At 48.5% G+C, this 11,580-nt stretch overlaps 1 protein-coding gene across 2 annotated transcripts; it reads left to right on the forward strand.

Moving 5' to 3' along the window:
• The first annotated feature begins 16 nt into the window (after positions 1-16).
• Positions 17-10,966, forward strand: MRPS11 (mitochondrial ribosomal protein S11). 2 transcript variants are annotated; one of them, XM_027520993.1, is made up of 6 exons: positions 17-161; positions 292-417; positions 5,997-6,095; positions 8,210-8,339; positions 9,779-9,885; positions 10,566-10,966. In XM_027520993.1, exons 1-5 carry the CDS (start codon positions 97-99, stop codon positions 9,839-9,841), a joined length of 483 nt encoding a protein of 160 aa, XP_027376794.1. In that variant the 5' UTR covers positions 17-96; the 3' UTR covers positions 9,842-9,885; positions 10,566-10,966. The 2 variants fall into 2 exon arrangements, with proteins under 2 accessions (XP_027376794.1, XP_027376793.1); XM_027520992.1 differs by having other exon boundaries at positions 19-161; positions 9,820-9,885; positions 10,566-10,962.
• Positions 10,967-11,580: the final 614 nt, after the last annotated feature.

Consider the following 11,580-nt stretch of genomic DNA (forward strand, 5'->3'; position numbering starts at 1 on the left):
CCTATGTTCCCACAAGGCAGCGCGGGAGCAGCATGACGGGAAGAGCTAAGTCCCGCGGTCGCCGCGGATGGGAGCTGACTGAGGTCAACTTAAGTTATGCAGGTTTTAAGAAACGCTGGGTCCTGGCTATTGCGGTCATGGGCTTGGCCGCCGACGACCAGGTAAGATGGTTACTCATTCCGAGCGTACAGTCAATGCGCTCCTGCCCGTGTCCCATGAGCCACTTGGACTCCTAGAGTCCAGTTAGGACTCGCTTAGGTCTGGACCTCCCCGAGCTTTCTTTCTCCGCAGGGTCGTGGCCGGAGTGCCGGCCCCCACCATCCACATGAGCGCCCAACAGATGCAAGACGCAGCGGCCAAGGAGGAGGTTGAGAAGGCGGAGACTCCGGCTCCAGCTCCGAGCCGCAGCAGCTTCAGGTAAGGGCCACTTAGGTCCAGCCCTCTGGCGAGTAGCACCACCTTCCAGGGTCAGAACACCAGTGAATTCCCAGCTCTTTGTCACTGTGGAACCTTATGCAGATTAACCTTAGAGCCTCAGCTTTTTCCTCTTAAAGTGGAAAGAATAGTGGAAAAGGTTGTAAGGATCAGTGAACTTTTGATGAATGAGTGGATGTCGAAGGTGTATAATAAATATCACCACTTTTGTTTCCCTCATGGGATCAGAGTCTCCGATACAAAATGGGCGGAAGGGGTAGTAAGGTAAAGGTTGTTATGCGTTTTTTAGAGTTGGTCTAAGGTCCAGGGTGGTTTTTGTACTCAGCTTCAGCCAGCAACTGGCATCTTGCTTCCTGCCAGGGACACTGCCTCTGTGTGCTAGTTGTACTTCACATGCATTTAGCAGACATTTACTAAGAACCTGCTTGGTTCTGAGGGTACAAATGCAGACAATCATTCCTTCGCACAAGTAGTTCACAGTCAACCAGGAAAGACAAACATGCACACGTCTTCACCGTTAACTGATCAGTAGTTTACTGGAGGTAAGAGCTGGTTGCTTTGAAGTATGAAAGAATGAGTGTCTAACTTCTGAGGAAATCAGACAAGAGTGCCAGGAAAATAATGTGATGCTAAGAGCTGAATTGAATGGGAGCTCAGCTGGAAAAGATGAAAGGTCATTTTATGCAAAATTAACAGTCTGTGTAAGGCACGTGGTATGAATGTTGTGTAGTCAAGTGTGTGTGTGTGTGTGTGAGATGGTAGATGAGGCCAGCAGGGTGAGAAGGAATCAGAATGCTAAGAGCCTTATCTGTAGATAACAAGCAGTCTAAAACCGTTGGCCTAAACAACTGGAAGGTATTCCCTGGTAGCTCAGATGGTTAAGTGTCTGCCTGCAACGCGGAAGACCCAGGTTCGATCCCTGGGTCAGGAATATCCCCTGGAGAAGGAAATGGCAACCCACTCCAGTGCTCTTGCCTGGAAAATCCTATGGACAGAGGAGCCTGGTAGGCTGCCATCCATGGGGTCACAAAGAATCGGACACGACTGAGCAACTTCACTTAAACAACTGGAAAGATAGAGTTGTCATTAATCTGTAGGAGCTTGGATTTGTATGTTTAAGTTTGAGATATTTGATTAACATCCAAGTGGAGATACAATATTGGCTATTAGAGATGAAGTTCAAGGGATAGATGTGAGTCAGACATAGACATTTGGAAGACTCATCACACAGATGATGTTTAAAACTACAAGATACAGTGGGGCTTTTATCCACTCCCCACTGTGGGCAGTGGGGAGCTGCCAAAGGAATTGAAGCGAAGATTCTGTTGTGGTCACTCAACAATGTCAGATACTGTTCAGGGTGTTGGGGACACATCAGTGACCAAACACACAAAAATCCCCGCTCTGGTGAAACTTAAATTTGAGGGGATAGGGGACAGTAAATAGAAAATAAGAAAAAGAAGTATGACAGATTATAAGAGTGTGTCTAGTGTCTGAGCAAGTCTCACTCCACTGCAAGAAAGCCACAGTGGAGTGAGAAGTAAAAATGAATGGTGAGAAGAAGAGGGTGAGGGGTGCGTCAGGCATGCAGGGCTACATCCTGTTGTCCCCTGTGGGCCATTGTGAGGAGACAACCTCACCTTATTCTGAGAGAAAAGGGAAGTCACTGGAGAATTCTAAGTGGAGGGTTGACATGCTCATGCTTACATTTTAAAGGATTCTTTTGGCCACTGCGTTGATATTAAACTGTAGGAGAGCGAGGATGGAAGATGGGAGAAGTCTCCTAAGCAATCAGAAGACTAATGAGATAATCTCAGTGAGAAGCGATGCTGGCAGGGACCAGAGTGGCAGCTGTAGAGATAGTATAAATGGTCAGACAGATGCACTTAGAAGGTGGAACCAACAGAATTTGTTAATGTAAGGTATGAGCAAAGGAGAGAACTGAAGGGACATTCTAAAATTTTTGGCCTAAACAACTAGAAAGATAGAGTTGTCGTGAAGATGGGGAAGACTGCAGGAGCTTGAATTGTAGATTTGAGATGTTTAATTAACATCCAAGTGGGGATACAATATTAGCAATTAGAAATGGAATTCAGGTCACAGATCTGAGGTAGACATACACATTTGGAAAACAATCCATAGATGATTTCTTTTTCTCTCACACGGCTTTTAAGATTTTAGTTCCCCAATTAGGGATTGAACTCAGGGCCCCTGGCAATGAGAGTACCAAGGAATTCCCTAGATGATGTCTAAAATCATAAGATACAAGATCATCAAGAGAGAAGGGGAAGGTAAAGTGAAGGAGAGGTCTAAGGACTGAACCCTGGAGCCTCTGGCTTTTAGAGATTTGGGGAATCAGCAGAAGAGAAAGAAGGACCCTCCAGAGAGGTACTAAAAAAAACCTGGAGAGACTTTTTTTTTCCTGTGATTCAAAAGTAGGTTAGCTTTATCACATGCTACTAATATGATTGACTAGTCCATAGACTGATAACAGAACTGCTCGTAGGGCTTAATACTGTGAATTTGTGGTGACCTTGACTAGGGCACGTTTGGTGGAGTATGAAGGGCTAAGGTTTGAATGGTGTGGGTTCAGGGAGAATAGAAGACAGGAAGAAGCAGCAGGTATGGTCAGTCCTTTAAGGGGGATAGAGAAACGGGCAGGAGCTCAAGGAGGCTTTGGCATCCAGAGGCTTCTGTTTGGTTTTAGACTGGGGAAATGACTGCATGTTTTGCCGATGGGAATGATGCGGTGGAGAGGGGGAAGAATGCAGATGATGGAGCAGGAACGTTGCCGGAGTGCTGTCCTTGAGGGGCAGACACGCAGGTGGAATGTCATCACGGGAGACAAGGCAGAGACTGGGGGCACAGCTGTTCAGCAGTGGGAGCTGAAGGAAAACCTGATTGCTTCTATTTCTTTGTGAAGGTCATCAGCTGGCAGCAAGGAAGCAGGAAGGAGTTGAAGGTCTGAGGGGACAAAAGAAAGTACAAACTAGCCATCCAGGACAGTGAATGGGCAATTAAGCAGGGGATGCGCTGTGTGATTGCCAGCTGTACTGAGGGCCCACTTGATGCTGGAAGTCATTAAAGTAAACCAGCAGTTCCCAGCCTGGGGCCACTGTGTCTCCAAGGAGACTTGTAGCAACGTCTGAAGACATTTTTGATTGTCACAGCTTAAGGGTCAGTACCTAGTTAGGTAGAGGCCAGGCTGCTGTTAAGCACCCACAGTGCTCAGGACAGCCCCCCTGCCAAAGAATCCCCCTGCCCAAAATGTCAGTGGCACCGAGGTCAAGAAACCATGACATGGAGAGAGGACGGTAGGCACTCCTGTGTATTTTCCTCTGGCCACCTGTGCCTCCTATTTTCAGTCCTCGTCAGCCGTTTGAAAGACATGCTGTGTGTGCAGACGTGCTTTGAGGATGGGTGTGAAGAGCCAGCAGAGCAGCACCAGAAAGCTTTGTCTTTCCCTTTCCTGGGCTGCCTTGGGGTGAACCACTTGTTCACTGGACGTGGGAAGCTTAAAAGCTTGATCTTGTCTGCACCCTCAGTTAAATGATTCAAGCTCCGGATCCTTTCTAGTTGGAAAATCTTGCCCTATTAAAGGCACAATGCTGGCATGTTCAGACTTCAGAAGGCTTAAGTGTTTGACCTGCAAGTCCATAGAAGAAATTATTAATGGGGAACTTATAAGGTTTTAAACATTAATGTCATCTCAGAGCCTCATACTCTGTCCAAGGAAATCTCAAGGACAGAGGAGCCTGGCAGGCTATAGTCCGTGGGGTCGCAAAGAGTCCGACACGACTGAGCGACTGACTAAATAACAACAGAGCCTCCTTCACAGTCAGTCTCAGCATGTAGCCGATAAGCTGGCAACCTGCCGAGATGCTAAATCATCTCTAAGATCAGGCAGAGCAGGAAGGAATACACTTGTAATTCCTGAATACCCAACAGTGTTACAGTTTTGTTTTGTTAAATATCTCCAGGAAAGCCAGTAGACAGGATGGTGCTCAGATAATAGTATTCTCTGGATCAGAGCCCACCGTAGTTCAGGTGGCTGAGCAGGTACAAACACGGATCTGATCTGTGCACGCGGGCAGGGTGCAGCAGCAGGTTTGCTTGAGTCTGGAATTTAAAAACACAGGTGGTGAGCAAAACTCTGAACCAAGGTAAAGCCCCTTAGCCCAAGGCCTGGCTTCCCTGTTCCCCTATCAGTACTGTTTCTCGACCTGAAAATGAAGAGTCCTGAGCAAGAGATAGCCAGAGGACAGAGCAGACTGGCGGGTGGCGGGCAGGGGGGTTTTCAACTCAGCAGTGTCTGGACCAGTGTGGTGAACCCCTGAGTTCACATCTGACTCACCTGGGCTACTTCAGAAATGGATTCTTAGGTCCCATCCAGAAATCTAGGGCAGAGTGGAAGCATCAGAGTCACATGGTCCTGCCATTCAGCCAGCCTGATATCCACTGGTCTTGGTAGGGGCTGGCAAGTTGGCCCCTACCCACCCACCTGTGGCCAGTTGAGTGATTTTTATAAATAGAACTTTATTGGAACATAGTCACACCTATTAACTCACTGTTGTCTGGGCTGTTTCTGCACCTCAGTGGCAAAGTTGTGTAGTTGCAACAGAAGCATCATGGCCAGCAAAGCCTAAAATATTTACTCTCTGGCCCTTTACAGAAAAAATGTGCAGGCCTCCACTCTAGGGGATACTGGATTTTTTTTTTTTAAACAACAATGATCTTTATAAGTATTACTGTAAGTTTATTTTGTCTTTGTTTTTAACAAAGATAGTCGAGGTATCTGTGGTTGATACAGCAAGAAATAGAGGTTTGACTTAATTTTTTAAATAATTTTATTTATTTATTTTATTACTTATTTTTGACTATACTGGGTCTTTGTTGCTACATAGGCTTTTCTCTCGTTGCAGCCAGTGGGAGCTACTCTCTAGGTGTCGTGTGTAGGCTGCTTGTTGCAGTGGTTTCTCTTGTTGTGGAGCACGGGCTCAAGGGTGTTCAGGCTTCTGTAGTTGCGGCTCCTGGGCTCTAGAGCACAGGCTCAATAGTTGTGGCGCATGGGTTTAGTTGCCCCGAGACATGTGGGATCCTCTCAGATCAGAGATCAAACCTGTGTCTCCTGCATTGGCAGGCAGATTCTTCACCACTGAGTTACAGGGAAGCCCATGTTTTATTTAATTGCAGAAAGAATAGTATATAGAGGACAGAAAAGAGTGATCTGATTATACCAGAAGAGATAAGGGAGGATGGGGATTATGGATTAAGTTCTCTTTCCAGCAGAAAGTCATTAGCTGTGTCCAGAGTCAGCAACTCAGGGAAACAGCCACTGGAGGACGGTGTTCACATATGCCGTGTTCTGGCAGCACCAGAAGTGTTGGGGGCAGCAACCTCAGCAGCAGGTCGGGCAGAGGGCGGCTGTCTTTTGTTACCAGTTTGTTTATGCTCTTGGCTTTTTTTCAACTACGTGGTTGTTTTTTGGGGTTTTTTTGTTTTTTTTAATTGAAAAACAAATATCAGAACAACTTTACCTAAAATTTTTCTTCTAATTGCAGCATTTACCCTCCAATTCCAGGACAGGAAAGCTCTCTGAGGTGGGCAGGAAAGAAATTCGAGGAGATCCCAATCGCACATATTAAAGCATCCTACAACAAGTAAGTGCGGAAGGGACTCCTGGGCAGGGCTGGGGGGGAGGCTTCTTTCCCCTGCAGGGGGGCGAGCAAGTCACATGGGCCCCGGTGCACAGCACCCCACCAAGTATTCCTTCTTGTTTGGGGAAATCTCCTCTCTTTTTATAAAGTTGATTCAGAATAAATGGAACTGTGAACTGGGTGCCCGTATCATATTGTTAAAGATTCCTTTGCTATCCTTGGGAATTGTATTTTCTGGTTCTGCTCCAGAGCTAGAGTATATTTTAGGGCCAGAAGGTCTTCCTGTGAAAGTGTAGTTGTTAAGTGTTGGTACTGGGGATGGATGATTAATAAATGAGGGAGATTATTTCAGAATATAGGGTTTACTAACAAACTAAGCAAAGGGAAACCTCCAAATAAGGGTCAACTTAAAGTACTTGCCCTTGGTCCACTGTGGACCAGGTCTCTGCCTTTGTGGGGCTGAGCGAGGTTGGAGGATTCGCATTCTGTGTGGCTTTCAGATGGTGCCGGGGAAGTTCCCAACTGTGTGTTGGCAGCGGAAAGCTTGCTGACATCAGTGACATCCTCACAGACCAGCCCGCACTTAGAGATGGGGTTGGTATTTGGTCAGCAGTGGCCTGCGAAGCAACTTAGAGGACAGTACAAAAGACGGTGGATGGTCAGGGCTAGAGGTGAGGCGCCAGGCAAGGTGCCGTAGGACGCGTTTCAGCTGTCATCTTACAAGCCCAGAGTCAGAGCCCCTGGGTGTCCCTCTCTTCTCAGGCTGGTAACGGTTAGGCTAGCTCTCTTTGTGTCTTTGCTTTTTTAAAGAGGCCTACTCTGTAGAACTCTGCTGAGGTTGTCTCGGGGACAAGCAATCCTCTTGTGCTTCTGTTTGGTGTAGAAGACCCAAGAAGCCGTGGGAGGGAAATGGCAGCCGTAGCCAGGCCCGCAGCAGCTGGCCCCAGCCCGGGGCTGGTTCCAACAGGTCACCTTATAACCACCCTCCACTTCCCCTGCTTGTGAGTTCTCGAGGGCTTTTCAGCCCATGAGACCGGGTGGTGATTAAGGGGGGAGTGGAAAGCAAATCTAGGGATTTATGGAAGTTATTCTTAGTTTTAATTTAACTTGTTGAAGACTACTTATGTTTTAGAGATATATACTGAAATACAGATGAAATGATGGGTCTAAGATTTGCTTCAGAATAATCCCTTAGTAGAGAGTAGAGGAGAGTAGAAGAAACAAAGTTTATAGATGAAACCAGATTGTATATTAGTTACTAATTGTTGAAGCTGAATGGTGAGCCCAGGGGAGTTCAGACTTTATTGTATCCGCTTTTGAGTATATTTGAAACTTTAACAATGAAAAGTCATTAAAAATTACGTGATGAAAAGTCATTAAAAATTACGCGATGTGAAAATTCAATTTATTGGGGAGGTGGGGGGCTGGAGAATGCCAAAAAAGATTTTGAATCTACTTTAAACACTGTCTGCAGGGAAGATGTGAGGGGGAAAATACGCCACCCCTCCTGTGGATGACACTCAGCGCCCTCAGATCATGGCCTTGGTGTAGCAGCTCAGGCTGCTACAACAAAGTACCAGACTGGGTGGCTGAAACAGCAGACGTTTATTTCCACAGTCTGGAGGCCACAGGTCAGAGATCAGCATGACAGCAGGGTCAGGTTCTAGCAAGAGCTCTTCCATGCTGCAGGTGGCTAGCTTCTCCTCATGTCCTCACATGGTGGAAGAGACTGCTGAGGCCTCTGGGGTCCCTCTGACAGGCCATTGATACTCGCAAGGGCTCCACCCTTATGACCTCATCGCCTCCCAAAGGCCCCACCTCCCAGAGCCATCACATTAGGGGTTCGAATTTCAGCATGAATCTAGGTAGGGGGACACAGACTTTCCATGTATAATAGCTTCTTGTAGAGTTTGCGACTTGTCAGTTTTCAGAGGTTTAGGGGTTGATTCTGACGTTTTCTGACGCCTCCTACCAGAGTTCAAAATCTGATAACCTCAGGGTGGAAGCAGCTAAATGGTGTTTTCCTTGCCTCACTGGGGCTTGTCTGGGCATAGGTTGGTGCTCTCTCACTCCCCTGAACAGACATCATATTCTGTACACCTTCCCTCCGTCCCCAGCACACAGATCCACGTGGTCTCGGCCGCTCACCAGCCCCTTGCCCGCGCCTCCTGTGGCACAGAGGGGTTTCGGAATGCCAAGAAGGGCACGGGCATCGCAGCACAGACAGCAGGCATAGCTGCCGCGGCGGTAGGTGTCTGTGTGTGTGTGTGTGTGTGTGTGTGTGTGTGTGTGTGTGTGTGTGTGCGCGCGCGTGCGTGCGTGTTCTTTCCGGCTCCCTCTGTGCTGGGCTCCGCTTTCTGCACGGCTGATCACCGGGAGGAGGATTGTCCTTGCACTAGCCCTTCAGAAGCACGAGTTTGCCAACTCGTGTCGGGTCCCCTAACGTGAGGGTAGCTAGAAGGAGCAGGGGCCAGGTGCTGAAGTCTCAAAAGGCCTCCTGGATTTAAAGACCAGAGGGCTGGGTGGGGTGGGGTTGTGGTGAGAGTCCACCTGGAGAAGGTGTGGTGTGGTGAGGACGCTTCTGCAGTACTAGACTGAGCATGAACTGCTGCAGATCTTTCTAGAAGCAAATTGGCAGTGTGCTGCTGTTAGTATGTATTTATGGAGTATCTACTATGCAAGCTTCCCTTATGGCTCAGCAGTAAAGAATCCACCTGCAAATGCAGGAGACTCAGGAGATACGAGTTCAGTCCCTCGGTGGGGAAGATGCCCTGGAGAAGGGCATGGCTACCCACTCCAGTATTCTTGCCTGGGAAATCCCATGGACAGAGGAGCCTGGCGGGCTACAGTCCGTGCGGTAGCACAGAGTCGGACACAACTGAGCAGGGCAGAGCATATCTACTACACACCAGATACTTTATGTTCATTATCTTGAATCCTCGAAGACCCTCAGTATTACCCACGTTTTTAAGAGTCAGTTGGGATTCAGAGTGTGTCGCTTGCTCAGAGCCGTGCAGCCGGTCAGGTTCCCTGAACTAACCGCCCAGGTCTGGGCCCAGAGTCTGTACACTGGCTGCTGCGACACAGGCTCCACAAAGGTTCACACTGCCAAACCCAGCGTGTCCCCTGAAGGAGACCCTGACCCTCGAATGAAGCTCCATGCCCCGAAATACTGACAGCACTGTATTAGTGACCATCAAAATGCCACCAACGGCCACTAAATGAACACGTTATATACACTTAGAAAATAATGTCAGTGTTAACTAACGGTGGCTTCCGCATGGTGGGTTGAGTGACTTCTGTGAGTTTTCCAGACTTTCTGTAATAAACCGCCTTTATAATCAAGAAAGAAAGCTTTCAACTGTAATGAAAGATTTAAAATGGTCAAAAAATACGCTCTAAGAGGGTACTGAGGCTCAGCCAGGAGTCCAGGGATTATTATGGTCTGAAATTCTGCATTTATCCAGAGAACAATCTGAGCAATATTTTGAAGTATCCACTAGGTGGCAGTGCCGTCCCGGGCGGAAAGGGCCCCCAGCTGACTGCACTAGTCTGTCCTGCACCGTAGCCGTCAGCCCTCTGCTTCCTTCCCTGTCCTCTCCTGTTTGCCTGTGTGGGTGCCTGTCCCCTGGAGCTCATAACCCTGTCACTCCAGTGGGTGGTAGCAAGGGCTGGGGTTGTTGCAGTTCTTTCCCAGGAGCACTAACCACTTGCTGCTCCTCGCCAGAAAGCTACAGGGAAAGGCGTGACCCACGTCCGAGTTGTGGTCAAAGGCCTGGGGCCCGGGCGCTTGGTAAGTGACCTCGCTTCTTCACAGTCCAGCCTGTGCGCTTCGTCCTTCAGTTAGTGAGAGAAGTAGGGGTAGGGGCAGAGGAGGGACTGGACTTCCCTGATGGCTTGAAGTTTGTCTCCGTTGCTTCTGATCCACTGAACCTCTCCAGGCCAGCCCTGATCACGTAGTTTCAGTTTCCCAGACGCTTACTGAGTGCCTGCTGGGGACAGGAAGGGGTTCCCTGGGGCCTGTCACAAATGAGTCCCTCGGGACAGACTCATGGGTGCAGCAGGGAAGCTTGTGCCCCGGGTGCTGGGAGCCCCTTGGGTGTGATCACCAAAGTGATCACATATGATCCCCATAGAGGTGACATTTCTACTGATTTCTCAAGAATGACAAGGGACTAGCCAGGTGTGTTTATGAGTTTGGGGGTGAGGGACTCATTCCAGGCAGAGGGAACTACAAAAGCAATGCTTAAGACGTGTTGAGGTTTACAGTAGTCTTTGTCTTTAAGTTGTAAAGGGCAGGGTGGGGCGTGGCAGGTGGGACCCGACGTGGGCAGCGCTGAGGGCCTGGGGGAGGGGTTGGGAGGAGGGGATTGGATTGCGGGCGCAACCCCTCATCCCTGTCCGAGCCCTGTCTGGACACCGGGGCATCGTCTCTGGTCCGTGCCATCAGCCTGTTCCTCCTGCCCCTTCCAGTCTGCCATCAAGGGCCTGACCATGGGGGGCCTGGAAGTGATCTCAATCACAGACAACACCCCCATCCCACACAACGGCTGCCGCCCCAGGAAGGCGCGAAGGCTGTGAGGGCCAGGAAGCCTACACCTGACACCATCTGCCTCCAGCTGGGCCTCGTGGAAAATGCACTGTCCAGCCTCTCCAGGCAGGGCTCATTGAGACCCTGAGACAGTAAGGGAGAGCTTCACCTCCTGACTCGGGGGCCTCTGCTTGTTCCTCTGACTGGAAAGCGGCGTGGCTAGAAGTGAGGCCGTGCCTCTCTTGGACACAAGGGGAGTTAAAGGACAGCTTGACCCAGACTCCCAGCAGTAAATGCTGTTTCTCTTCTGAAAAAATAAAATTATTTCCACCATCTGTAGTAATTTGTGAGTTTTTGGTTAATTTTTTTGCTTCCAGCATTGCAGACCTAAACCTCCCTGCAGTTCCTGAAAACAAGACTGTGAATTGAGGTGAGACCCTCAGTGGAAGGAGTCAGATGTAAATATGGGCAACTGAGCACCAGACACCGTCCCCCTTGGCTTCAAGTATTTCCTCTTTAGCCCCTAAACCAAGGTTTCAGAGCTCTTTAGCAACTTTGCTTATTAACTTGTAATTTGACCCCAAATTGAGAGGTTTTTGCCCCCTACCTCTGGAGTATTCTGATAGTAGGTTTCACTGTTAATGGAAACATCTAAAGTTAGCCCTAACAATACAAGAGAATTGCCCTGGGATCGGGTTTTAAGCGTGAACCATCACCTCTGCTAAATGGTCTGTGGTTACCTAAATGGGAAGGAGATCCAATAAAAGAGGGAATATATATAGGCAATTCACTTTTCTGAACAGCAGAAACCAACACAGTATTACAAAGCAACTATACTCCAATACAAATTTTAAAAATAAAGATGTCAACCCTTACGTGTAAAAAAAAAAAACCAGCGTGAACCATCAGAGATTCCCCACAGTCAAGGCATCTTTCCACATTCCATGGGCGTCAGCA

This window comes from Bos indicus x Bos taurus, chromosome 21 (genome assembly GCF_003369695.1).
Source record: "Bos indicus x Bos taurus breed Angus x Brahman F1 hybrid chromosome 21, Bos_hybrid_MaternalHap_v2.0, whole genome shotgun sequence".
In the NCBI taxonomy this organism is placed as follows: Eukaryota; Metazoa; Chordata; class Mammalia; order Artiodactyla; family Bovidae; genus Bos; species Bos indicus x Bos taurus.

What these genes read in the sequence shown, in the direction of transcription:
- MRPS11 (XM_027520992.1), top strand. Translation starts at nt 97, where the DNA reads ATGCAGGTTTTAAGAAACGCTGGGTCCTGGCTATTGCGGTCATGGGCT. An exon ending in GCTTGGCCGCCGACGACCAG is followed by an intron (nt 162 to 291) that starts GTAAGATGGTTA and finishes CTTTCTCCGCAG; the next exon opens with GGTCGTGGCCGGAGTGCCGG. An exon ending in ATTAAAGCATCCTACAACAA is followed by an intron (nt 6,096 to 8,209) that starts GTAAGTGCGGAA and finishes CTCCGTCCCCAG; the next exon opens with CACACAGATCCACGTGGTCT.